Source organism: Oryx dammah, unplaced genomic scaffold (assembly GCF_014754425.2).
Source record: "Oryx dammah isolate SB20612 unplaced genomic scaffold, SCBI_Odam_1.1 HiC_scaffold_10, whole genome shotgun sequence".
In the NCBI taxonomy this organism is placed as follows: domain Eukaryota; kingdom Metazoa; phylum Chordata; class Mammalia; order Artiodactyla; family Bovidae; genus Oryx; species Oryx dammah.
In genome coordinates this window covers 40809828-40837423 of record NW_024070194.1, presented here as the reverse complement: position 1 = coordinate 40837423, position 27596 = coordinate 40809828, and the positions used below count along the sequence as shown (strand labels likewise).

At 53.4% G+C, this 27596-nt stretch overlaps 1 protein-coding gene across 1 annotated transcript in view; it reads right to left on the bottom strand.

The window, feature by feature from the left end:
• ACSS1 (acyl-CoA synthetase short chain family member 1) overlaps window positions 1–27596 on the bottom strand; it is a 43911-nt gene that overhangs the window by 3939 nt on the left and 12376 nt on the right. The window contains exons 3-12 of the mRNA XM_040248852.1: window positions 16429–16628; window positions 10799–10974; window positions 10279–10431; window positions 6337–6484; window positions 5269–5406; window positions 2983–3075; window positions 1992–2104; window positions 1656–1782; window positions 972–1099; window positions 833–896 (exon numbers count right to left, since the gene is read on the bottom strand). Of these exons, the coding sequence (XP_040104786.1) occupies window positions 833–896; window positions 972–1099; window positions 1656–1782; window positions 1992–2104; window positions 2983–3075; window positions 5269–5406; window positions 6337–6484; window positions 10279–10431; window positions 10799–10974; window positions 16429–16628 (1340 nt within the window). The remainder of the gene's footprint in view (window positions 1–832; window positions 897–971; window positions 1100–1655; window positions 1783–1991; window positions 2105–2982; window positions 3076–5268; window positions 5407–6336; window positions 6485–10278; window positions 10432–10798; window positions 10975–16428; window positions 16629–27596) is intronic.

The following is a 27596-nucleotide window of genomic DNA, read 5'->3' as shown; positions in this document are numbered from 1 at the left end:
AGACACACACACGAGGACTTGTCCTGTCTCATCCCCTCAACCCCTGACACCCCCATCTTGAGTCTCAGCCAGTTCACAAGGGAGACAGCCTCACGGGTGTGTCCTTCATGGTAACTGAAAATGCTTTTTTAAAGCACTTAATAAGTGTTCAGTTTTCCTAAAGGTTGGCTTAGAGACAGTGAGTAACTCATAGAAGAGCAGCACGCAGACATGGCCAGGGAGGCTGGAGACGCTAGGACCCCAAGAGGAAGTGTGCCTGGGCTGCTCCAGGCAGAGAGCTCCGTCTGTCCTGAAGGGCAACACGGAGAGTTGGTCAGGCCAGCCAGTGTCACCACTGCCCACCTGGCATTACAGCTCAGATGAGCCTGCCCCTTCCCAGACCCACAGCTTAGAAACCGGCAGGCTTTGAAGCAAAACGTGTCAATGAGGATCAGTCCTGTCACAGGCTCTGCACTTCCCTGGCCCTTCGCTGTGCAGGGGAACCCAGGTCAGACTTCCCCAGAGAGAGTCCGGGCCTTCCACGTGCGGGCAGCGAGGGGCACTTGCACACATATCCCTAGCCAGGGGAGGCTGTGGACCAGGAGGAAGCGCCCCGAGCTCAGCTGGGCCAAAAGGTCAGGGCTGCTTGCCACAAGTGAGTGTCCCTCAAAGATGGCGGAGCTGCAGAATCCAGACTTTTTTCTACCATTCGTGCTGTTCGGCCCCCTCCCCCAAACCCCCGCTTGAAGGAGGGGTGAGCCAGCAGCCTGACCCCAGGGAAAGCCCTGGCCCTGCCCAAGAGTTCACGCCTCCTAGAGGCCCCGCCCCCAGGGCCGGAGGGTGGAGGACGCACCTTCTCCCTTGATGTCGTGCGGGTAGCCAATGACAGCGGTCTCGGGCACCGCGGGGTGGTCAGCCTGGGCAGGACAGAACACAGAGAGGTGAGGCACTGACTCAGACTCAGCCCCCAGACCAGCAGCGGCCGTGCTTACCAAGGCGTCCTCGATCTCCGCAGTCCCCACCCGGTGGCCGCTGATGTTGATAACGTCGTCCATGCGCCCAGTGATCTCGTAGTAGCCCTCCTCTGTTCGGTAAGCCCCGTCTCCCGTGAAGTAGTAGCCTGCACCACAGCGCGGGAGTCGGCCCCAGCGCCAGCCAGGACCAGTAGGGCTCCCGTCTTTCCACGAGACACCCTCCTGAACGGGAGTAAGTGCCGACCCCCACCCCCAGCAGACTCCCGCAGGGGACACTCCCCATGTGCTGCCTGGCTGGTGCCAGTAAAGGGCAGAACGGCTGCCAGACGGCCGGAGGCTGAGCCTGGAAGCAGGAGCTGCAAGGAGCCCACTCCAGCTTCCCCATTAGTGTCTCTGATGGGCTTGCCACTGCTGGGCATCAGTTCCCACCGGCACACGTATTTGCGAACTTCCGCCCAACCACACTACACACGTCAGGAGGACAACAACAGGGAGACAGGGAAGGCCTGGGGCCACCACCGTCGTTGCCAGGGTGGCGTCCTTGTGCTTCTCCTGGGAGCCCACAGCCTGAGCCCCCAGGAGGACCCCAAGCAGGGCCACTTCTGACTCAGAGGGAAGGAAAATAGGGACAGTTCACATAACCCCCGGCCCCTTGGAAACAGTTCTGAGACTGTCCAGCAGCAGCAACAGGGGAAGGCTCACCAGGGTAGGCCTCGAAGTAGGCATCCAGGAATCGCTGGTGGTCTCCGTAGATGGTCCGGGCCATGCCCGGCCAGGCCTGGGACAGGCACAGAGCCCCAGACACATCTCCACCCTCCAGGACATTTCCCTGCAGACCCGGGAGACAGAAGGAGTGACCATCTCCTGTTCTCCAAACTGCCGGGTCCAACGCAGGAACAGGACAGGCACCCCAGAGGGGCTTTCCCCTCTAAGAGGAGACCCTATGGTGGGTGCCTTGTGATGGGGAGAGGGCAGCAGGGGCCAGGGCGGCAGGACAAGCAGTGGGGCTGGGCAGGGCGCGTGGAAGGGGTGATTCACCTTCTCATCCATGAGAACGGGAACAATGCCGAACAGGGGCCTCATCGCCATGCAGGGCAGGATCTCTGCCCCCTCCTCTGAGGGCCGTGGAGAGATGCAGATGCCCCCCGTTTCTGCAGGGGGTAAGAAGAAACGCCAGTGGGCCTGGGGCTACTGACACGTGCATCCAGACCGCATGGGCACTAGGTCCACACCGCACACAAGGGTACGCTCCAGAGAGGGAGGGGAGGACCTGCCATCCGGGGCACGGAAACGGCCCCGGTGACAAAAGGACCTCTGTCTGAGGAGAAACCAGGCTAGAGTGCTGGTCCCTCCACTGTGGAAACAAGAGCACACCTAGGGCAGCCCCAGGAGCTGAGGTCCCCAGCCTGTGTCATGGGGACATGGGGGCAGTGGAAAGGAGGACAGAGGGAAAGAATGCTCAGGGCAAGGACGCCAGACCGGGAGAACAGCCCCAGGTTCTGCCCCTGGTCATTTCTCTGGATCCATCAGCCTGCAGGGAAAGGCCCACCGGGGCTCCACTGTAGGGAACACCCAGGGCCTTTCTGAACCACGAGGCCTGCAAACCAGGAACATCTCTTTCTGGCTTCTTGAAGGATGAGACTTCAGCCACTTCAGTGAGGGGTCTCTTGGCCCCCAAATTCTGATAAGTCAGACACCCCAGAGGAGAGGGGCAAATCAAAGCAAAACAATGCAAATAAAACTTCTTTTCCCACTAACATGTAATCCTAGACTCAAGGTCCCTTAAACAGCAGGCCCCAGGCTAGACTATGCTGGGTTTAGGAGGTGGGCCTCCATGGATGGGACCCTTGTGGGCTCCTGTGTCACCCCCTCCGCGCCCACCCAGGCCCCACCTTACAGACGAGGAAAGGAGGCTCAGGGAAGCCTTCACACCCAGGTGTCAGAGCTGCAGAGCAGCAGCAGCCCCGAGCTCCTCTCCCCAAACGCCAGGCGCCCGTGGGGCTAAGCCTCCCCCTATGGACAGGCTCACCTGTCTGCCACCAGGTGTCTACCAGCGTGCACCGGCCGTCCCCCACCACCCTGTGCAGCCACTCCCAGGCCTCGTGGTTGATCGGCTCTCCCACTGCAACCATACGAGACAGAAGTGTTAAGAGACTCAACAGGGCTGAAACCAAAGGAGCGGATTTCATGAGGGAAACAGATCTGTTAATTGTCCTGAAAGGCACACAGGAGACTTGAGAAAGCAGTGAGATCCTCCTCTTTATGGCCATTGAAGAATACAAATGACAGTGAGATATTTTCACCATCAGGGGGTCAAAAACCAAGAGGCTGGCAAGAGTGTGGAGGAAACACCAGCATATATACACCACCCGAGTGCAGCTTGGGAGTGATGCAGGCGTTTCTCTTCCTGTTTTATGGTCATCCCAACTGGGGATCAAACCCATGCCCCTGCAGTGGAAGCTCAGAGTCCTAACTACAGGACCACTAGGGAAATTCCTCTCTTCCTGTTTAGAAGTGACACTCCTGCTGCAACTGCTCTAGGCACCTGCTGCTGGCAGAACGCAGTAAAGCCACACACGCTCGTTCTGTGATGAGAAGGCAGTGCCCAGTGCCCAGCCCCAGAAGGAAAAATGGACGAGGGTGTTCCTGCAGCCTGCAGCTAAAAACAGTCCGTGGAGATGAGAATGGCGAAGTGAGTCATGGCACTTTCCTGATGGACCAGCACCGGCCAAAGCACGGAGCGGTCCCAGTGCAGGAGCCGCCGTGCTGGTCACCCCTCTGCCAGTGCGGCCGCACGTCGAGATGCGGGGAAGTCGTTCTGGCTCACATGCCATTTAACTTGGACTTAGGCTGATGACAACAACCCATCTGTGGCCTGTCAAACAAACCCTGTAATCTGCTTTCGTCATTAAAAAAAAAGGGAAAAGGGCACACCAACCAGAAGTTTAGGAGATAGAGATAAATGCCTCCTGCCTGGGATGCCGACACTGGAACTCCTTTGATGATAAGACTCTTCTCCCAGGGCCGCGGCTGTACTGACTCTGTGTACGTGCTGATGGGCTTTCTTCGGAACCTTGAAGGCATGTATCCCTGACTTGTTTGATGTATTTTGTTCTGATAAGACATAGAATTGCTAAAAACCATACTTCTCTAGCAGAGAAAGCAATGGCAACCCAGTCCAGTACTCTTGCCTGGAAAATTCCATGGGCGGAGGAGCCTGCTAGGCTGCAGTCCATGGGGTCGCTAAGAGCCGGACACGACTGAGCGACTTCACTTTCACTTTCATGCATTGGAGAAGGAAATGGCAACCCACTCCAGTGTTCTTGCCTGGAGAATCCCAGAGACGGGGGAGCCTGGTGGGCTACCATCTATGGGGTCGCACAGAGTCGGACACGACTGAAGCGACTTAGCAACAACATACTTCTCTGGAGCAGCTCCTCAGATCTAGCCTCCTCAGCTGGGCTTGAATAAAACTCTCTTCTATTCTTATTAGTTGCTCGCAAAGAGTTGGACACGACTGAGCGACTAAATGACAATTCTTATTATACACTGGTTACTGATTATTTTCCTCGACAATACCCTGGTCTCAGAACACCCCACAGGCCTCTGCTATTGGCACTGGTTATGTGGCTGGGCTGCCCCGTTACAGAGGCCTGGCTAGCCTGTGAGGGCTCCCTGGGGCAGGGGGTTTCGGCACACTCCTGGTCTGAGAGAGTGGCTCTGGTCTTGGGTTTTAGGGAGTGAGGCCCACAGAAGTCTGCCAGGCCTGGGGGACACACAGACCCTCAAGCAGCATCTCCCTCATTACCTGGTCCTGCTTCCTTAGCAACTAAATCCCCTACGGGAGAACAGGCCTGAAACCTTCCCCCTCCAAGGACCACCTCAACTCAAGGTCACCTTTCCAAAATGTCCTCACGTGACCTGGCGACATGGATCCAAATTATCATAAAAGTGAAGGTAACCTCTAATCTCGCAACACCGTCCCTGCCTGGAGACACGCACCCAAGAGCAGAACGGCACAGATGCTCGTGCTGGGAACAGAGCGGGTAAAATCCCAGGCAGCAGCGGGGAACCAGCCAGGGCCTGACCTTCCCACAATGCTGAGTTTTCATAATGAAGACAGAATACAGACAAGGTCGCAGTGCTGAGCTCCAGTCCCTCCATGGCTGTGGGCTCCGGAAAAGGGCTTCCAGGGAGGACATCTGCTTTCTACCGCTGTGGCCACATCAAGTGGACTCAGCACAGACATGGCCATCATGATGAAGCATCCAGAGGCCTGCGCGGCTCCGACACACACGCGCCTGCAGCCGCTCACCTGAGCCCAAGGTCCGCAGAGAAGAGCGGTCATACTTCTTCACCCAGGAGTCCTCAAACTTCAGCAGCAGCCGGTAGGCCGTCGGGGCGCCATAGAACTGATTGATCTTCAGCCTCTGCACCATCTCCCAGTACCGACCTATGAGAGGCCCCGGGTCATGTCACCTCCATGAGCCTCACTCAGAGATGACCCACGTTACCATGTGCTGGATGCATGCAAACACCTACAGTGTTCACGAAACCCACTCTGCACCACTGCTGGAAGGGGAGGGGCTCGCCGTGCACCACCTCCGCCTGGCCCTGGGCCTGCCAGCCCACGTCCTGACCCACGTGACACAGCAAGGAAGCAGTCAAAGGGACGTTACGGTGAAGTAGCACCAATGCAGAACCCACATCCAGGAGGACATAAACAGCCTCCAGAGGTTACCAGTGCTCCCTGGAGCAGCGGTGACACACAGGATGCACGGGCCCTATCACCCCCAACTCACTGAGGCCACCTGAGATGCGCCTCCCATCCCCAGCCAGGCCTTCTGCGTGTCTTCCAGGAGCACAGCTGGCCTCTGCAGGAGGCTGGAGAGGACCCAGACAAGGGACCAAAGTTCTGGGCACGGAGCTATCATCGCCGTGGACTGCCTGGGCAACAGCCTCAGCACAACTTCCAACATCTGGTCACATCTGAACAGACACTGGAGGATGCGGTGGCATGAGGGAGGGAGATGCCAGGAGAGCAAGATGGGGGTCCTCAAAGGAATGCCACTCCATGGCATCGGCTCCAGGTCACACTGCCCGAGTAGCCCGAAGGACAGGCAGCAGGGGACCCAGGAGGCTGGCCACTGGCCTGGGTTTCCAGGAAGGGCAGGATCCGGTCAGGTGGCCACAGAGGTGAGAGGGACATTAGGGTGGGTGGTGTCTTGAAGCCTTCAGAGGTCAGACCCTCTCCACTGCTCGTGTGACCCCTCTGCACACCTGGCCCGGCCCGGCCCGGCAGCTTTGTCACCGGAACTCTCCACCACTCGCCCCACACCCCCCAACCTCTGCTCCTCCTTCCGGCCCCTCCTGCAGCCCGCACCCGCATTGGGGTAAACCGGAGTGCTCTCAAAAAGGACGCTGGTCGCTCCGTTGCAGAGGGGCCCGTACACCACATAGCTGTGTCCTGTGATCCAGCCGATATCAGCCACGCAGCCAAAGACGTCACCTGGCCGGTAGTCAAACACAAGCTGCAGAGACAGGGGAGGGGCTATCAAGAGCTTGGCAGCAGTTCCCGCACGTCGCTGGGTGTGTCCTGTCAGAGCCTGGCTGCTCCCACAGCCCCCGAGAGCAGCAGTCAGGGCAGAACAGCCATGATGAGGAGACGGCCACTGGGGACAGCGGAGGGAGCCAGACCCCAGAGAGGACACTCCATGACACAAAGCCCACCCATGTGCCAGGAGTCACCCAGCACTGGCCCTGAGGTGGGGTTGCGGGGCAGAAGTCAGGGGAGCCAGAGAAGCCTGCGTCCTAACACAGGTGGGAGGCACACGTGTACCCACAGGTGAACTCCATGCACTCCTGTGTCTAAAATAAGGGCACCTCTGCCTTTAGTGGTTTAGTTGCTAAGTCATATCTGACTTTTGCGACCCCATGGACTGTAGCCCACCAGGCTCCTTTGTCCATGGGATTTCCCAAGCAAGATTACTGGAGTGGGTTGCCATTTTCTTCTATATTAAGTTAAGCCATATATTTTTTTAATCTTTTAAAAAGGGCAAAAAAACAAAAGCCAAATCGACCGAGAAACACATCAAGCCTCATCAGCTTTTAAGAGCCTGAGACATGGCCATCTGCTTATTCTTGCCAAAGGCTAAAACCTGAGCCTGACTCAGTCTGCAGGTCCACCCGCCCATCTGTGGGAGACAAAGGGACAGAGGGACACAGGGCCGGACACCACGATGGACAGCGCTTAAGGCAGTGACAGGGTGGAGGGAAATCCACTGGCCAAACATGGCCTTCCCGCAACCACCAGCCTGCGGGGGACAGTGGAGGACGGGGAAGCCTGGCATGCCGGTCCATGGGGCCACAAAGTCGGCCCCAGCTGAGTGACTAAACAACAATCAGTGGGCAACAGTAAGCCTCAGTAGCTAGGGATGCACATTAGAGTGACAAAACCAGGAAACCAGGGCAGGGACACTATAAAACCTGGATGAACGTCGAGGGGCCAGGGGGACTGGGATCAGGTGGGCCAGGAAGGGGCTTCCGTGTCAGGCAGAGGTATTCCGGTTTTTGACTGAAGTGGGTTTGTTGAGCAATCATTTGTGAAATCACAGATTTCATTTTGATGGTTTTCTGTATCTGTGTTTTTATTTATTTAGCTGGGCCAGGTGTTGGTTGTGGCAAGCAGGATCTTTAGTCTTCACTGAAGAATCTTTAGCTGCGGCATACAGGATCTCGCTCCCTGACCACGGATTGAATCTGGACCCCTTACATTGGGAGCATGGAGTCTGAACTGCTGGACTGCCAGAGAAGTCCCTGTGTCTGTGTTCTCTTTTGCAGTAAAGGTTTTTTTCAACCTTTGGACGAGCAGTCCCATCTCCTGCTGCCACAGACACACCCTGAGGTCCCCCAGCAGTTCCCAGACAGCACAGTGGTCCCAAGTTGGCTAGGACCCTGCGGAGCTATGAGCAGAGGCAGAATCTCAAGGAAACAGCACTCCTGCTCCACCAGTGAAGCAGGACACCCACACCCCAAAGCCCACAGCATCCTGAGACTGAGAGGGTTTTAATACAATGCATACCCACTGTGCCACGTCTTTCAAGAGACTGGCGTTCTGTCTCCTTGCCGTTCTTGGAAGGAGAGCAGGTGCCCGGGACCAGCAAGGCACCCCGACACCACCACTCACATCCCCGAAGCCTGCTCACATCCCCACCACCCCTACAGACTCAACTTCCCTTTCCCTGAACAAACCAACAGCCCTAACACCTTCAGCACATGCACACACACATATGTGCACACTCACAGACATACACTTACATACAAAAGGCTGAAAGTTTCTATTCCTAATGCTTTAAAATGCCCTCACTGTATTGAAGAGAAATTCAAAAGATGGTCCCACCCTTGCATCCCCATTGCTTCTGCTCATGCAGACAGTGCCCTAGTAACGCTTGAAAACAAATGGAAACTATTTCACCACATTGACAGCTTCCCTAATGCTGTGTGTGTGTTAGTCGTGTTCATACTCAGATGTATCCGATTCTTTGTGACCCCATAGACTGTTGCCCACCACACTCCTCTGTCCATGGAATTCTCCAGGCAAGAATAGTGCAGTGGGTTACCATTCCCCTCTCCAGGGGGATCTTCCCAAGAATTGAACCCAGGTCTCCCACATTCAGATTTTTTTCCATCTGAGCCACCTGCTACTGCTAAGTCACTTCAGTTGTGTCCGACTCTATGCGACCCCATAGACGACAGCCCACCAGGCTCCCCCGTCTCTGGGATTCTCCAGGCAAGAACACTGGAGCAGGTTGCCATTTCCTTCTCCAATGCATGAAAGTGAAAAGTGAAAGTGAAGTCGCTCAGTTGTGTCCGGCTCTTAGCGACCCCATGGACGGCAGCCCACCGGGCTCCTCCATCCATGCGATTTTCCAGGCCAGAGAACTGGAGTGGGGTGCCATTGCCTTCTCTGATCTGAGCCACCAGGGAACCCCTAATGCTAATTTTGTTAGCATTAGGGAAATAGGGAAACACTTTGACCCATTCTTCGACTTCTTTGGTGTTCAGTCTCAGTAGTTACATTTTCCAAAGCGTTCTGACTTACCCAATGTTTCAGACTTTGCAACACACCTCCCCAGAGCCGAGCAAGGGACTTTTAGACGAGAACGGCTCCGTGATGAACACAGTCACCCAGCAGCCAGAAGACAGCGGCTTTAACATGGATAGTGTCAAGCGTAATACCTCATCTGTCTGGCCTGGTTCTAGCCATATCTGTCGTTCTGCCTCACTTCCACATCCTCAGAGCTGCCCACGAGTGGCCAGCACTCACAGGAGGCATCACTGGCTCCTAGTCCACACTCATCCATGAGGTCTGCCTCCAAGTGACTGACCTGGCTGATCAGCATAGCCCACCACCAACCCCGCCAGTGACTGAGGGGATGGGGCCCTGGACCTCAGCCAGAATGTAGGTGCTCTCAGCATCCAAGCCTTGCTTGGATGGACCTGGGCTTCTGGGTCACCTGGCCAGTCTGCTCCACTGCTGCTCACGCTGGTAGGGGCTGAGTTCTGCTTCTGGTCAGAGGAAATCAGGTCCACAGACAGTATCCTGAGAACTTGTCTCTGACCCCTTGGAAAGGGTCAGCTCCTCCCCAAGGCAACCAGAGATACACAGTAACCAGAGGCCCCCACCCACCCACTCATATTTAAATGAGTGCTGATTTTTAAATGCATTTACTGGAATAAAGCTGTTCCAGATCATTTGCTTCATAATCCTTAAAGGATGGCCCCCTGGATGCAATCTCCATGGACTAAATTTAAGTCTCCTCATAAAAGCAAATCTTTTAAAAAATTTTTTCCTTTCAAATTGAGGCCCCAGTAAGCAGAGCCTAGAGGCCACAGCATTTTAGAGGCCCAAGAAAATGTTTTACTTTCTTTTAAAATCAGACCCAAAAGATCTCTTAAACAGAAGCAAGCATTTTAACAAATAACAGCAATGTACTCGTCCTTACACCAATGCAGTCATATGGGAGAAGGGCCCAAGAATGCTGGAATGTCCGGGGCACCCAGTGCCGGAAAGCAGCTGTGCCAGCAGCAGGGCAGGCCCCACAAAGACTCAGCACACATGTGATGGGCTGAGGACAAGCAGGAAACCAGGGCATGCGGGACCCAGGCCCTTCTGACAGGCACAGACACTGCCCCGCAAGCCCACCCCTCCAACCACACTGGTGCTAGGACTCCTGGCCCTGCTCTTGAACACAGCAGCAGTTGTGGCCCCCAAGTCCAGCCGCCCCTAGCCCCTCCCACAGATCTCCCCAGGGTGGCGCCTTACCCGGTGCGTCAGGGCAGCATACAGCAGGTAGCCCGCCTGGGTGTGAACGAGCCCCTTGGGCTTCCCAGTGCTCCCCGAGGTATACAACAGGAAGAGTGTATCCTCACTGCCCATGCTCTCTGGGGCACATACCGGCTCCTCCTTGGCCATCTCCTGTGAGGGAGAGGACCAGATGGCCCATCAAGGATAGAGACTTTGCCCCACACCCAGCCTCCCAGAGACCTCCTCTCCCCCACGGCCGCAGGACTTGGGAGACCAGGCTCAGGGTTCACCTTATCTAGCCCGCCCTAGATAATGCAAGATAAAAAGATGGATCCAATCATTTCGTTATGTGAAGTGTTTCCCTCTGTTTGTGGACTTTGAGTTCCATCTTCCCCACCAGGATGGAAGCCCATCAGATAACACAGAGGAACACTGGGTACCTCTGAGGGACCCAGATTGAGAACTACACTCTGATAAGACCCAGTTAATCCAATGGCAACCTCTTCTGCTCAAACTATACAAAAAAAGATAGACTCACCTGCTCAAGGGAAACATCCAGATCCCCCATGTGGACCTTGTTGTCTGTCCTGTGAGCCACCAGGACATGCTGGACAGATGGGCAGACCTTTATGGCTTCGTCCACGATCTTCTTCAGTTGCACCACGCGCCCTCCCCGGAGTCCTTGGTTGAAGGTAATAACCACCTTGCACTGGGCTATCGGAGTCAAACGCAGGAATTTCTGGTCAGTTTCCTCCCTAGTCTAACTCTCACAGCCCAGACCACCACACGTCCCAGACCTAAGGGTGTGATGGAGGAAGTCCATCCTTGAGCAGGAGAGTCCACACAGAAATGTGAAGTTCCATCTGCTTTGGGAACTTCATGCTCAGAACCTGGGAGAAGTGGGTGTAATGGAGAGGAGCCACCGGAAGCTCAACTCTTCCAGATTCCCATTCCCACTCCCACCTGCTCTGGGGGGACCCTCCACCACCCACCCTCCACCCACAACACCCAAACCCGGAATAAACTGAAGGGATCAGGGATAAAGTGGGCTACTGTACAACTGGCCCCTGAGGAAGAGTCTGGAACAAACATCCAGCTGCCCTGCTGACGACCACACACGGCCCTCAACCTGTGGTGTGGGCACAGAGGGCTGATTTGGAGCCATGGGCAGAGGTCCTGGGGAACCACCCACCCAGCAGCCCTCAACCGGGTCCCTCGCCCCTCGGGGGTCATGCTGATGCATGGGGCCCCATCGCCTTGGGGATTCCCATGGGGTCTGAGACCTGGGCACCCACGGAGGCAGCTCCCCGGCCTCACACTCCACAGCCCACAGTGCCTCCCAGGACCCCCTCCCCAGTGAACTGCCTGCACTTGAATTCTCACTCCAGGACCAGCTCCTGGGGCCCTACCCGAGGCACTAGTCTCCCTCAGTTTTGCGGGCTGAGATGCACTTTCAAAAGGCATGCTCACAACCTCTCTTCCTCCCAAGCAAGAACCCTGGAGGTGGCACAGCCCTGCCAGCCACCTGAGACAGGTGGACAGAGCCTGCCTGAGACTCTCCAGGCCTGTCTCCCTGGGCGGGGACTGTCCAGGGAAGCTCTGCACCAGGCAGGAAGGGAGACGGACCAGCAAAGGGAAAGGGACCCCCTCAATGGCGTATGAGGCAGGATGCTCAAGATCCCCTGGAGGAGACAGCAGCCCCTGCCCATCCTGGGTGCTGGGACCCTGGCCTCCGTGATGCAGGCCTTACTCCTGGTGCCCACCTGTGCGAGGCCTCCCTGCCCGAGTGGTCCTCCAGGACTGGAACCTCCAAGCCCTGGCAGGTCCAGTCCCCAGGAGGTGCTTGGGGAGCCTCCACTCCCTGAGGCCCCTGAGGACGGGCAGCAGGGCCACGGCAAGCACATCAGCACAGGTGGGACCACAGACACTTTGTCTGTGGGAATTTGCTTTCACCCTAGTTTTTTTTTTTTTTTTTTTACCAGATCTCAGCATCTGTATTTGTCTTTGTTTGTTTGTTTTAATATTTAGTTATTTTCCACTATGCTAAGTCCTCGTTGCTGTGCATGGACTTTCTCTAGTTGCAGTGAGCAGAGGCTACTCTCGAGTTGCCGTGTGTGGGCTTCTCATTGCGGTGGCTTCTCTTGTTGCAGAGCATGGCCCTTGGACATGAGGGCTTCTCAAGTTGCAGCTCGTGGGCTCAGTGGTTGTGGCACATAAAGTTAGTTGCCCTGTGGCATGTGGAATCTTCTGGGACCAGGGATTGAACCCCTGTCCCCAGCACTGGCAGACAGATTCCCAACCACTGGACCACCAGGGGAGTCCTCTATTTGTTTTTAATTGCTCCCATGGCCAATTACCACAAGTTTAGTGTCTCAGAACACCCATTATTTTTTTTTTAGCTTATGGTTTTGTAGCCTGGGTGAGCTCAGCAGGGTCCTCTGCTTAGAGTTTCACAGCCAGTATCAAGGGGTCAGGGGTTGGCGATCTCACCTGAAGCTCAGGGTAGAATCTGCTTCCAGGCTATTAAGGGTGTTGGCAGAACTCAGTTCCATGTGACTGCAGGACTGAGGCCCCCACCTTGCTGACAGTCGGTCAGGGGTTGTCCTCAGCTTTTAGAGCCACTACACCCCCCTGGGGCAACACCTCCTCATCCTCAAAGCCAGCAAAGGCAGGTCAAGTCCTTGCCCCACTTTGAATCTCTCTGACCTTCCTCTCTGCCACAGCTTCAGCCAAAGAGAGTTCTGTGTTTTTAAGGACTTGGGTAGTTAGCTTGGGACAACCAGCATCATTCCCCCATCTTAGCACCCCATCACACCTGCAGAGGTCGTCTGCCACGGAAGGGACATGTTCACAGATACTGGGGGTTGGGGCACTGGCAATTGCTCAGGCCACTATTCTGCCCTCATAGCCTTTGCTGTGAGGGAGTTTACATCAATCATGTGCAAGGCCACATGAAGAGGAAGAGACCCTGGCCCCCCAACCTTCCAAGCCAACCCAGCTGATGTCCCAGATACCACAGAGCATGGTGAAGCCACTCCCACTATGCCCACCTGACTCCTGCCCCACAGAATCATGAAATATAATAAGACAATACACTATTCTAAGTACTAACTTTTGGAGTAGCTTGTAATACAGCAGATAACCAAAATACTACACTCACTGACCCAAGAGGACACAGACACTTGTCCCAACAGGGTCTTACCCCCAGGAAACTGATACCTGAATGGAGGTGTAGGGTATTGGGGAAGAGTTGCTTAATGGCAAAGTTTTGGAGAAAAGCTATAGGAGTTTTCCCTACTAAGGCTCTTGGAGCTGACTGGGCCCTGCCTTCCCATGGCCTGGCTGTTTAGGATTCCTGAGGTCTAGGAGTTGCCCTGCATCCAGTTACCAATTCCCCAGAATCAACTGCTTTTTCTTATTTCAGAGAATCTTAACAGAAACATTTGGTAACTATGACCACGTCAGCAAGTCAGAAAAGGAGCAGCCTAATGTAATGTTAAAAGCATCAGCAAGATGCCTGGGTTCACACCCTGGGTCTGTCACTAAGCAGCAGTATGATCCTGGGCAAGTCACTTCCCTTCTCTGTGCCTGGGTCTCCAGGACCAGATGGCTTCACTGGAGAATTCTACCAAATAAAAATAAATTAACATCAATCTTTCTAAAACTCATTCTAAAAATTGCAGAGGTAGAAATGCTTTCTCACTCATTCTATGTGGCCACCATTACCCTGATCCCAAAATCAGACAAACACATCACAAGAAAAGAAAACTACAGACCAATATCCCTTATAAACACTGATGCAAAAACTCTCAACCAAATGCTAACAAACTGTATCCAGTAGCATAGCAATAAGGTTATATATCATGAGTAGGAGGGATTTATTCCTGGAATGCAAGGATTCAACATACGAAGATCAAGGATAGATATATATATATCAGTGGAGCATAACACAGAACTCAGAAAAGAGCCCTCAAATATACAGTCAAGTTAGTTTTGACAAGGATGTCAAGACCATTCAACGTGGGAAGAATGGTTTCTTCAACAAATGGTGCTGGTATCGCTGGATATGCACAGATTTAAAAAAATGAGGTTGGACCCTTACTTCCCACCATATACAAAAACTAACTCAAAATGCATCAAAGACCTAAATGAAAAAGCTAAGTATTAAAACACTATTAGAAAAAAAAAAAAAAAAAACACTATTAGAGGAAAACACAGAGACAGATCTTCATAATGTTGTATTCAGCAACTGAATCTTAAATAATACACCAGAAAAACAACAAAAGGAAATAGATGAACTGGACTTTATCACAATTAAAAATTTTTGTGCATAAAAGGTCAATATTGAGAAAGCAAAAAGACAACACAGAGAATGAGATAATTGTGAATCATATACCTGATAAAGGTACAGTATCTATAATATATAGAGAACTCACAACTCAACAACAACAAAAAAGACAAATGACCAATTAGAAAAAGAGCCAAGGACTTAAGTAGACATTTCTCCAAAAAAGACACAAATGGACAACAAGCACATGAAAAGACATCCAGTGATATTAGTCATTTGGAAAATACAAATCAAAACTACAATGAGATACCACTTCAGACCCACTGGAATGGCTATAATTTTTTTAAAAGGAAAATAAGTGTTGATGAGGATTTGGGGAAATTGGAACCCTCACACATTGCTAGTGGACATGGAACACAGAGCAGTTCCATTGGAAAAGTTTTGCAGTTCGTCAGGAAGTTAAAATAGATTTACCACATGTGCCAGCAATTCCATTCCTAGGTATACCCCCAAACAATTGAAAGGAGGTGTTCTTGTACATAAACGTTCATAGCAGCTCTATTCATAACAGCCAAAAATTAGAAACAAGTCAAAATGCCCATAAACAGAATAATGGACAGACAAAATGTAATCTATCCATACAGTGAGATATTGTTCACCTACAAAAATAAATGAAATACTGATTCACACTACAACACAGGTCCACCTTGAAAACACCATGCTTAGTGAAAGAAGTGGCTCACAGAATGCCACACATTGTAGGAGTTCGTTTTTACAAAACATCCGGAACAGACAAATCACAGAAACAGAAAGCAGGTCGGTGGTTGCCAGAGGCTGGATGAGGGGAAATGGTGAATGCCTGCTTTGTGGGTATGAGATGTCCATTCGAGGGATGGAAAATTCTGGAATAGTGATGATGGTTGCACGACACTGTGAATGTGCTTAATGTCTCTGAATTGTACACTTTAAAGTGATGCAATAGTAATAGGAAAAAGGATAGGGTGGAAATGGCAAAAGTCTTATCTCATATGGTATTTATGAAGACTAAATTAAAATTATAGGAGATGACCTTCACAGATTGCTCAGGTAGAGCCTGGCACACAGTAGGTGCTAAAGTTGAGAGAGAAAGAGAAGGGAATGGCAGCACTAACCCTGAAAGCAACAGGAAATGTTGAGAGGAAACAGAAAGGCTCCCCAGTCTTTCCTAAAAAGGGTGGTCAGCTGAGGTCTGAGAACTCTGCCCTTCAGCTCTGTCCACTACCCAAAGGCAAGTCTTCTGTGAGACACAAAAGAATTCCCAACAACCCCCAGAACTTGGCACCTCCTGGGGGAGCCAGCTCAGTGAGCCCTCCAGGATCTCAAGGGACCAGGGATCTGGCTGTACAAACATGGGGCCACCATGCAGACACTCTGCCCTCTGACACCAGAAAAAAAAGGAGATAATATTGCTCTACACACCTGTCTGGGAGCCTCTGACCTACCTGCACACAGAAAGTCTTAAAGATACACCACAAGGCCCATACCTGACTCCATCATTCCTCACCACAAAGGCTCTCATCTGTTGACTGGTAGAACCTTCCCCAGACCTCCCCAGCCTCCTTTCACCCTACGTTTCTTCCTGCCTCCACTGCAGCCACATGGCCTCCTCCAGCAGATACCTATGCCATTCCCTCCACCTGGACTCTTCCTTCTTCATGCGGTTCAATCCAGTGTACTTGGATCTCAGCTCATAGAGCAAATGCTCATTCAGCCACGCACTGTGCTTGGCAGTGCCCATCATCTGTCTCTGCGACTTTCAGTGATGTCTGCCACCACCCTGAGTCCCTGAAGGCCAAGGGGAACCCAGATTTCTCCCCTCATCCCACTGCCCACATGCTCACCATCGTTGATCCTCCCAGCCAAGGACCCCACACTGAAGCCAGCAAAGATGACATTGTGGATGGCTCCGATCCTGGCACAGGCCAGCATGGCAGCCACAGCCAGTGGGGAGACAGGCATGTAGATGGCCACTCGGTCCCCTCGGCGGACTCCATACCTCTTGAGCGTGTTGGCCAGGCGGCATGTGGTCTCCAGTAGCTCCCTGCAGCACAAGAAGGGGAAGGCTGGAACAGGTCTGCAAACTGCAGGCATTGCAACCCCAACCAGCCTGGAGAGGGCAGCAGCTCGAACACCTGGTGCGTGGAACGTTTTCAGAAAACACTGTAACTCTGTAGGCTGGTACTGACATGGGTTCATGATCACACTGCTGAGGAAAATCACCTGCCCATCGTCCACAGAGAACAGGGCTTCTCAGACCTGGGTTATCCTGTCCCCAAGGCTTCTGACACATCCACCCTGAGAGGCCCCAGTTCTCTGGTTCAACACAGGCCTTGCTGAGCAGGGCACTCCCAACTCTGTGAAGCCACTGAAATTTGGGGAGGAAGGCAGCCCATGGCCTGGGGCAAGGCTGCGGGGGTGAGGGATGGGGATGCTGAATACCATGCCCTCACCTCACGCATCCACGAGGCCCCTGCCTCCATTCCCAGGCTTAGGCTTGGCTGGCTGATCAGAGTGCCCCATCCCCCTGAACAAGCTGATTGATTGGCCTGAGGTTTGCATATGACCCAACCCAACCCAGAGGGGATGACATTCCGCCGGAAACCAGGGGTCTGCAGCAGAACCAGGGGTGGGGGAAGTACAGGAGGGCAGAAGCAGCTGCACAATGAGTTCAACCCTGTTTCCCAAGTGGTCCTGCTGAACCTCACTTCCCACAGGACGGGAAGTTCCCCATTTTTGCTGCTCTTGTTTTATTGTATTTGTTATTTAACAGAAAGAGCTGGCATGGAAGGGCAGAGTGAGTTCGCCCCATACACATGGCTCCACCCCTGTGGCCAGGACCCAGGAGTGTTTGTTGTTGCCCCGTGGTCAGAGACCCAGAAAGGGGCAGCCTGGCAAGGGCCACCAGGAAACAAAGGGTGGGTGGCGATAGGCTTTGGGGGAGCCCAGATGGGAGCAGATCACGGTGTAACCAAGCAGGACATGTGGGACACGCCCTCCCCCATACACTCGGCTTTAGCTCCTCTCTCAATAATCGTATCTCACACACGTTCCTGAGTTCTCTTACAGATGCTAAAACGCCCACTGAATGGAAGAAATGAACTACTAGACCTACTGGAGCCTGAGGACTGATCATCTTAACAGCCCCATTACCTCACCATCAACCAATCAGAGAACTGTGCACAAGCTGGTCACATACCCTGGAACTCCCCTCCCTCACCTGGACTTTAAAAGGCTTTCCAAAACCCATCAGGGAGTCCAGGTGTTTCGAGCACCAGCTACCCTGGACACCTACTTGGCACCCTGCAATAAACACTGCACTTTCCTTCACCACAACCTGCTGTCAGTAGCTGGCTCTACTGTGCACGGGTGAGCGGACTGACTCAAGTCTGGTTTGGTAACACAAGCGCAGCCTGCACTCTCCCCCAACTCCTGCCCAGACTGGCACAGACGCCGTCCCCTCTCTTAAGGCTTTAGGACAAAAGCACCACTCACTGGCGCCCCATCCACCCTGCACCTGAGCTTATGATGAAAGAAAGAGCACCCAGAGGGCCCCCAACAGCAAACGCCCCAGAACCAGGGCCCAGAAACATGCCTCCTGTATGTGACACCACTGAAGAGGCCGTCATGGTCAGTCACCCAGGTGACTTAAGCGCAGCCCACGTGCTGTTTTTAACAGCCCTAAGGACGTGGTTGGTGCTGAGGAGATGGAGGCCCAAGTGTGTCAGAGATCAGTGGTGATGAAATCCTGTCCTTTTTCTACAGATGGAAGGATGGAAGGCAGCATTTTGAAGTGAAAGAAGGAACAGAACAGCCCAGACAGAGTGGCCTGGGTTACTCTCTAAAGTAGCTGTACAAGTGTGGGATCTCAGCTTTCACAGCCGGCACGAGATCACCTGAGAAACAGCAGGCCCCTCCACTTTGTTGGACTGTCACACGTGTGACCGAGAAGCATCACCCACTCAGGACCCTGCCAAACATTCAGTAGAGATTATCTCTACCATCAGGCGTCTGTGTTTGAAATTACTTTCTAAAAGTACTAAAATCAACTCATTCACTTTGGTGAATTCATAAGATGTTAAAAATTCTGTTCTCAGTACTATGAGGGCAAGCTGGGCACCAGACCAAGGAAATGAGAGGAGAGTGTCCTCTGGCAGCACAGCTCTGATGGGGAAGTGAAGGCACGTGAGAGCGTGAGGGGCGTTCACTGCCTCAGTTTCGGGTATGATTGCTGAGGGCAGCAGGGAGAACTTTCGGGAAAGGCCAGCGGTGGGGAAGAGGAGGAAGGCACCAGAAGGAAGAGGATTCCTTCAGGCCAGAAGCTGCCTGGCGACAGAGCTGGGCAACCGACCTGTGTGGCCCTGGGAAGGTGTTGAGACCAAGCGGCAGTAGCCAAAGTATTCCTGAAGGATCAAAAGGCTTCCCCACGGGCCCTGCAACTAAGTCCGCTAGGTCCCGCGCTCTTTTTTTATATTTATTTATTTTTGGTTATGCTGCATTTTCGTTGCTGTGCAGGTTTTTCTCTCATTGTGGCGAGTGGAGGCTCCTCTCTAGTTGCAGTACACAGGCTTCTCATTGTGGTAGCTTCTCTTGTTGTGGAGCACGAGTTCTAGGCACACGGACTTAGTTGCTCCATGGCATGTGAGATCTTCCTGGACCAGGGATGGAACCCGTGTCTCCTGCATTGGCAGGCAAATTCTTTACCACTGAGGCACCTGGGAAGCCTGGGTCCTGCACTCTTGCCACTGCCTCCAGAGAAGTTTCTGATAAAGAATCTGATCCGGGTAAAGCTCTTGAGTTCACTGCCCTTCCTGTCCTCTCCACCAAAGCCATAAAACTCAAGGTCGAAGAAATCCTTGAAACCTCCTTGGGATTCCTGGCCTTATCAGTCCAGCCTTTGCTTAAACAGTGGCTGAGAGTCACCTCACACAGCACTCCCTCTTTCTTTGCTACTTCAATAGAGAAACAGTCTTCCTAGAATCAGGCCAAGATTTGTGGCTGTTCCACTTCCAGCCCTTGTTCCAGCTAAAGCCTTTAAAGATGTCCAGAATAACTCTGTCGTGCAATAACAACCCTTCAGATTCCTAGAACACTCCCTCCACCATCCCACAAAGCCTTTCTCTCCCAGCTTCTCTCCCCCAGCCCTCCAGGAACTGACTCTTACACCCTAGAAACTCCCAGGTCACAAAACAGACCCCAGCACTCCCATGGTGTCTGCCAGGGTCAGAATAAGGAAACCCAGACCCTTGACACCAATTTTATATTTAACCATGTAAATGAAGAACACATTTATTTTTAATGCCTAACACAGGTGGCCCCAATTCAACATGAGGTCACTAACCCACTAACCATCACCACACCCAGAACAGGACTCTAACCAGGGCTTTGCCCTATCACAATCAGGGAATTAATTCTCAAAATCAGACTTTCTGGACTATTTGTCCCTATTTAATTCCACCTCAATTTCTACTCATCTTTCCAGTCCACCCATTATTTTTTTTAACTTGGATTTCGTTAACAATTTCCTCCAGACTTACACCACTGGAGAATAAGGTCAGCAAACCTAGATCTTCAAATCACGAAAATGTAAGTGTTATGCAAACGATCCTCTAGGTACTTAAAAATTTACTCCAGGGTACTCAAAAATCATCCAAAAGCTGTCCTTGGATATTCATGACTTCTCAGATTTTCACAAACCGATCGATATGCTGCTTCTATATCAAACAGATAGTGCAGTCACTCAGTGACCAGTGCTCTGGGCTGTCCCTGCAGGAAACACTGCTTCCTCCTTGCCTGCGGGGTTTTTCCATGGGACAGTGACATGCAGCTTTCTGAGAAATCACCTAACAAAATAAGTTCTAGTTCTATTTTCCAGTGCGAGGAGCAATACATTATTTGTCAATCAGGTTCTGAACAAGCTATCTTTGTTTGTCTGCCAAAAGACGCCTCAGGGCCAAGACTTCCATGCGGAGGCATGAAAATGACAAGCACAAATACACAGACTGGCCTCGTCTTCAGGGTGCTGAACAGCAAAAGGCTGCCTGGCCTTGGGGAAGAAAGGAGACCTTTCACAGCCAACTCTAAGCTTCAGCTGGGAGGAACGTCCATCCAATGCTAACCCAACCACAAGTATGTGCAATCAACACAATACCTGCCTGAACACAGACAGAAGAAAGCCATCTCTGGTCCAGCTCAATCCAAAACAGGACACAGCTGGACAGACCCGGGAAATTAAGATAGCTGTGTGTGTGTGTGTGTGTGTGTATGTGTGTGTATGTGCAGGGGCACGTGTGTGTGTGCGCACACGCACTGCTGCTGTATTTAAGAAACTAATGTGGAACACACAACTTGCTTACTTGCTACAATTACTGTGGCTCTTGTGCTCATTAAACACTAGATAAGAGGCTACCTCCTTCATTGTCCACCTGCCCCACTGAGTATCAGCTTCCTTTCAGCAGGGATTTGTTCACTGCCTCCCTCCCAGTATCCAGAACTGGGCCTAGTGCAGAAAAGGTGTGTGACAGATGTCTGTGGAATGGAGACCAGCAGGTAAGCCTGAAAGAGCCCAGGCAGGCACAGGGTGACTGGAGCCTGGGGTCTAACCGTGAGCGCTGGTCCACCTGCAGATGCCTCCCAGCCTCCTGCACTGGGAGAGGGTCACATTGGAGGAAACATCCTGCCCCTCAGAGAGTGCGATGGGCAGGACAGCCCCACTGATAGGCCAGCCCATGGCTACTCCTCTGTCTACGTTTCCTTCTGCCGAGAAGGGAAGGAGCCCAGGGAATGGGGTCACTGGGTGTGTGGAAGGCCTGTGACAGTGTCTTCTCTCCCCTAGCCTGGTGCTGAGGGGAGGGGTCAAGCCCAGGGTCCAGATGCAGGACCGAACAGGACAGGTCTTCCTTCAGTCTGCTTCTCTAGACTTGACTTCTTTGGCTGCCCCAGGTCTTAGTTGCGGCATGCAGGATCTTGGTGTGGCACACAGGCTTAGTTGCTCTGCAACATGTGGGATCAGAGTTCCCCAACCAGGGGTCAGACCCGCCTTCTCTGCATTACAAGGCAGATTCTTAACCACTGGACTACCTGGGAAGCCCTCACTTCTCTAGACTGCTATTCTGTTCAGTAAGCCATTTCTGGAAGGTGAAGATGGTAAGAGAAGCAAACATTGGCAAGAGAAGTCGGGCATGGCAGAAGGGATCCCTTCCCACAGGAAGAGGCTTGCAAGGCCTCAGGACCATCCTCTGGCCCAGACATTACTGTAGCCACTAACTCTGATCTAACGCGAGGCCATGTGCTTACTCTGCTACATACTGCCACCAGAGAACAGAAGCCCAGGAAATTCAGCTGAGCGGGCTCATAACCCAAGTATGAAATTCCTCTCACGTCATGATTCGATCTCGTGACCATGACCTTGAACAAAGGTAAGCTGCAGGGAACTGTAAAGCCACTGCCACAGGTCAACACGAATACACCCAAGCTGCCCTTGCCAACGAAAGCCCTGGACACACTCAGGGTTAGAAGCAAACAAGAGCTGAAACACCACTGCTGACCCTGGGCCAGCCAGTGAACTGGGGGTCACTGAAGCTGCATGTTTTCTAAATTCCTCACAAAAAATAAATGTATTCTCCTTGAGGTTTTGCTATATTCTATAGAAAGTTCTGGACTCAGAGAATTTCCCTCTCAGGAGAGTGTCTCAGTGAAGGACATCTGATTAGAGGTAGAGCTCCCCCCCACCCCCCAACTCCCCATACACCTCGGTCTTGACTGACCCAACCATAGTACGGTCCAATAATAAGAGTACTTCTAAGACGGTCTCCAGGACTCCTGTGGTCTGAATGTCTGCACAGTCCTTACCCCCAAAGAGGGTAGCATTAAAAGGGAAGTCTTTGGGGGAAATTAGGTCATGAGGGTGGAGCCCCATGATGGGATTAGCGCCTTTATAAGGGAGACCCCATGGAGCTCCCTTTTTCCTTCCACTAGGTGCGGACATGGAGGGAAGGTGCTGGCTATGACCAGGAGAACCCAACCAGCAGACGACCATGCTGGCACCTTGATCTTGGGCTTCCAGCCTCCACAGCTGAGAAATAAGTCTCCATTATTTCTCAGCCCCCTCGGTCAGTGGCATTTGTTACAGCAGTCCAAACAGACCTAAGACAGGGCCTGCACAGCCAAAAAATATGTTGTAAAGCAACTATAATCCAATTTAAAAAAAAAAAGGACAGGACCAAATCTGAAGTTCCAGGCACATATAAAATCATCCTATAAACAGTAGCTATAATTACTGCAGAAAAAGAAAATGGGTGACAATGGGTGGTTCCTTAACAGCAGGAAGGAGAGTGAGGATGTCAGTTTGCTTTTGTGTGAATCGCAGGCAGCTGTGTCATCGGCTCGGGGTAAAAAAGGGTCACCGCTGTATCTGAATACAGTTACAGAACCCCTTCCCTGCAGCCTTGTGCCCTGCAGTGGGTACTGATGGGAAGCCCTTGCTTGAGGTGGGAGGGGTCTGAGAAGGATACATCACCCACAGTTGGGGCCGCTGCCAGCGGCAGGTTCTAAGTACTCAGCCACGGCCTGGGGTTCTGAGAGGCTGGGGGAAGGCAGGTGCACCCTGCCCCTCCACCACCTGTCGTGTCTCCCCCCCACCTCCACCAGCTGCCCCATCTTCTCCAGCCACGCTCACCACCCACTGTGAGCACAAGGACCCTGCTATCCAGGCAGCCTCAGCCACCCCCAGGCCCCTGAGGCTTCCCCAACCCCCAAGTCACTGCCCAGAGCACTTTCCTCCTACCCTTCCCACCCCACTCCCATTCACAGTTCCTTCAGTGACAACAGCTACTGAGCGGATGTCCTGTGCCCAACACTGCTCTGAATCCTAGGCACATCCATGGAGCCTCACAACAGCCCAAGGGTTGGAAGTTACCATCACCCATCCCATTTTCCAGATGAGGAAACTGAGGCACAGAGGAGTTAGGTGACTTCTCAAGGCTATTCAGCTGAAAGGGTCAAGAATCAGGTCAAGATTAAAACCCAGTCTGGCCCCAAGGGCTGCTCTCAAAACCCACAGCTTCAGAACAACTTGAATTCTATTATAAAGGTTCCCAGACTTGACAATTTTGCCATTGGCCAATTCCAATGTAACAATTTTTCTTTGTTGTTGTTGTTTAGTTGTTAAGTCCTGTCCGACTCTTTGCCACCCTGTGGACAGTAGCCTGCCAAGCTCCTCCATCCATGGGACTCTCCAGGCAAGAGTACTGGAGTGGGTTGCCATTTCCTTTTGGAGAGGATCTTCCTGACCCAGGGATCAAACCTGGGTCTCCTGCACTGCAGGTGGATTCTTTACCACTGAGCCACCAGGGAAGACCAACATTTTTACTTGGGTTGGTTCAAATTAGCAAGAGAAGTGTTCCAGGCCGCTCACAGTAGTTGAATTGAGTCTAATCAGGATGGAGGAGAATGGGGTGGAGGATGGATTTACTTCACGAGTCAGTGTTTGGCCCCACATTCAGAACCACCTGCCCCAGGGTCTGTCTCTCACTCATCCTAAGTCTTTCCCACCCAGACACCACTCTGTGGCACAGAAGTGACAGGTCAGACTTCTTCCCTAATTCACACCTGATTTCCCTTGGACCTCAGCACAGGCCTTCAGCCCAAGTTTTGTCTCCGGAAAAGTTCTTTCCTTTCCAGACTCAGAGCCCCGCTCACAAAGAGGGAGCCAACACCAACCCATTAAGAACCCCTGAGGTTCCTGCCAGCCCCGGGCGAGAGCGGTCTGCGGCCTCAGTCCAACCATAACCAGCAGGGAGGATGGGGCTGTCAGCCCAGACCAAGCAAAGGAATCCACCCTCCCTATGGCCCAGAAACCTTGCGCCAGCTTCCCAGAGGACACTGAACTGGATTTGCTGATGGGAAATTGTCAAGCCTCCCCAGATCTGGACCCCCCTTCTTCCCAGGTTCGGATGAGGTCCAAAACAGTCATGGGGGCCCAGCAGAGAAAATGAAGGGCCAGGCAGCCCCTCCTCCCTCTCCAGGCCATCACCCCTCCCCTGGTACCCACAGTGACCCCTCCTGCCTCTAAGGGCCTGAGAGCCCCAAGCCCCGCCGCCAAACCGCTCCAGCACCTGCACTTTCTGTACCTCAGCCCACAGCCACACCAGGACTCCACCGCCCTCAGGCCCACCTGCTCTACAGCCGTCCCTTGTCCCTCCTGGAGGCCATCTGGGGCTCTCTGGCGCTGACCTCTCCAGTCAGTATTCATGGTTATCTTTGTCCTGGGGTGGGCGTGGGGAGGGGCGGGCCAGGAACACACGCCCTGGGTCAGTGAAGGGATGTGTTGTCTGTACACAGGCGTGCAGGCCTGTCACCAGGTTCTGCCACCCGGCAGCCCCACTGTTCACACCTTCACCACCTCTGAGACTCCAGAGCACAATCCACAGAGCAGACACTGCATCGTCCGACCCCGTCTCTGGCCTTTCCAGCTGGGGGAGCCTGAGAGTCCTCGAGGCCGGCTGGGCGTCAGGCCCCACGCTTTACAACTGAGGATGACCGCGAATCCCAGTGAAGATTGTAAGCATCAGCCACCCACACAGCAGAGGCTGCCCAGCCCTAGGGTCAGGGCTAGGGTCCGGGTCAGGTGACCAGAAGACAGCAGGCCACTGGCTGGTTATAGGGAGCCCTCCAGGCAGCAGGTCTTGGGCAGCAGATGGAAGGGTATGGCACCGTGGGCACTGGGGGCTGCACGTCTGCCAAGCCTCGAGGTGGCCCTGCGGGATCTCAGGGGTCCCAGCCCCCTGGGCCATTCCCTCCGGGGGCCTTGATTTTCTACCTCCTGGAGTCTTGAAGTGGCCAAGGAGGGGGCAGGGAGGGTGGCGGAGGAGCGTGGCCGATTGGGCCTCCACACCGCCCAGGCACAGCTCTCGCCCCCACACCCCCAGGTCTGCAGCCGCCAGAAGCCCAACCACACAGCTGGAATAGAAGCCCCTCCCCTCCCGGAAGGCTGGTCCCAAGAGGCCAGGCGGAGGCCTTCGCCCCTCCCCTTCCCCACCCCCGGGTGCCTGCGCCCCGCCCCTCCCCTCGGCAGGCTGCTCGTTCTCCCACAAGGCGAGCCCCTCCCGCATTTCGCACAGCCGAAAGGGGCTCACAGAAACAGGGGGCCAGTGCCAAGGCAGGCCATTGTTATTCACACTGAACGTCAGCCAGGGGTTTCCCAGAAAGGCCCCCGTCAAAAAGGTCGACTCTCGTGGGGGTCATTCCCACTGCGGTCCCAAAATAGGGCCATTCTAAAATGTGAGATTTCAAGAGTTTGCTCGAAAGAAGGGGGAAGAACAGTATCGTGTAGAGAAGAATTCAAAGCACTTGCCAGCTTCAAACTAAAGTCTCAAGGAAACTTAAATACTGGTTTAAAACCAGCTCGATCCAAGTAACCCAGGACTCCTGCCGGATTCTGGGAGCCTGCACGGGGATTCCTGACCAAGTTCTGCAGTCAGAGTTACTCAGAGGGCAGCAGGGGACACCGCACACAAGCCTGGCGGCCCTTGGCCTCTTGTACCCCCGCCCAGAGGAGCCCACCCCCACAAACCCACTTCCCCTCCCTGACAGGTGCCCCTGTTCCAGTGCCTCATGGTAAATGGCGCTGGTTCATCCCAAAGCACCCCACTTCTCCACCTCACTATACCAGTTAATAATCCTCCCCTTCAGTTGCCCTAATTTGTTAATACAGGAGTTTGCTCACTGCAAACTGTAATTAATCTGTGGGTGAGAAGCACCAAGTGCAAGGTTGGGGGCTGGGAGGGGCAGAAGTGCTGCCTTTAAGCAGACCCTAAATTGTTCTCCCAAGGTAAGGTCCTCTCCTTGGAAAACCCACCCACCCCTCCTGGCACCAGCAGCAGCAGGGCCACCAGCCCTTCCGCTCGTCAAATCTGAAATCCTTTCCTGGCATCCCTTCACCTGGCCCTGACCTACAGCTAAATGAGGCTTGCATCCTCCCAGATCCTGGCCTGCGCTTTCATTCCCCTGGGCTGCTCAGCACCCAGCACCCAGGAGAGGAGAAAACAGGCTCCGGGAGCCAGAAATGTTCTCTAGGTCGTCCACAGTCGGGGACAAAGCGGGTGGGAACACAGGGCACCCACCCGGCTGCCCCGCCCCATAGTGCACTGGCCTGCGAAACCCTCCTGGCCTCTCAAAACTCACTCCCAGGACTTCCTCAACGTTGTCTCCAGCCACGTCCCAGCGAGACTTCCTGCTTCCTCCCGCCAGAGCCCAGGGGGCCCTTCTGTGACAGTAACAAGTGGCCACAACCGGGACAAGAGCCAGCCTCTGAGGAGGTACCTCCAGGCTTCAGACCTCGCCGCTCCCTCTGCCCAGGGCTGCTGTCTGACTGCCGCAGACAGAGGGGCGCCTCAGAGCCTGGGGCCCGTGCTGTGTTCCCAGTGGCCCCTCCACACTGGGCCCAGTAAAGCTCAGTGCCGGCTGGCCCAGGGAGGAGGCGCCCTCCACGGTGGGGCGGGGGTGGGGGGGGGGCATGTCTGCTCTGCGCCTCCACAGGGGCTCCTCACTGTGCACCCTCTACATAAGAAAGCCCAGCTGGAACCACCACAGAAATCACCCCCTCCGGGGCTGAAGCCAGAGTGGAAACTCCACTCAGCTCACGTGTGGGTACATGGGGGGCGGGGGGGGACCAGGCCTGCTCTACTCTGCAGCCCAGCCGCCCAGCTCAGCTGCACAGCCTGCCCACGACCGCAGCCGTGCTGCCCTCACAGTAACCCACATTCACAGCGGAAGGCCAAGCCAGGGCTAAAATCTGCTCCAGCTTTTTTAAAAGGTCACGTCTTGGATAAGTGACAAGGTTCTACTGTAGAGCACAGGGAACTATATTCAATATCCTGTGATCAACCATAATGGAAAAGGATGTGAAAAAGAATATATATATATATATATATATATATATGCATAACCGAATCACTTTACTATAAAGCACAAAGTAACACAACATTATAAATCAACTATACTTCAATAAAAT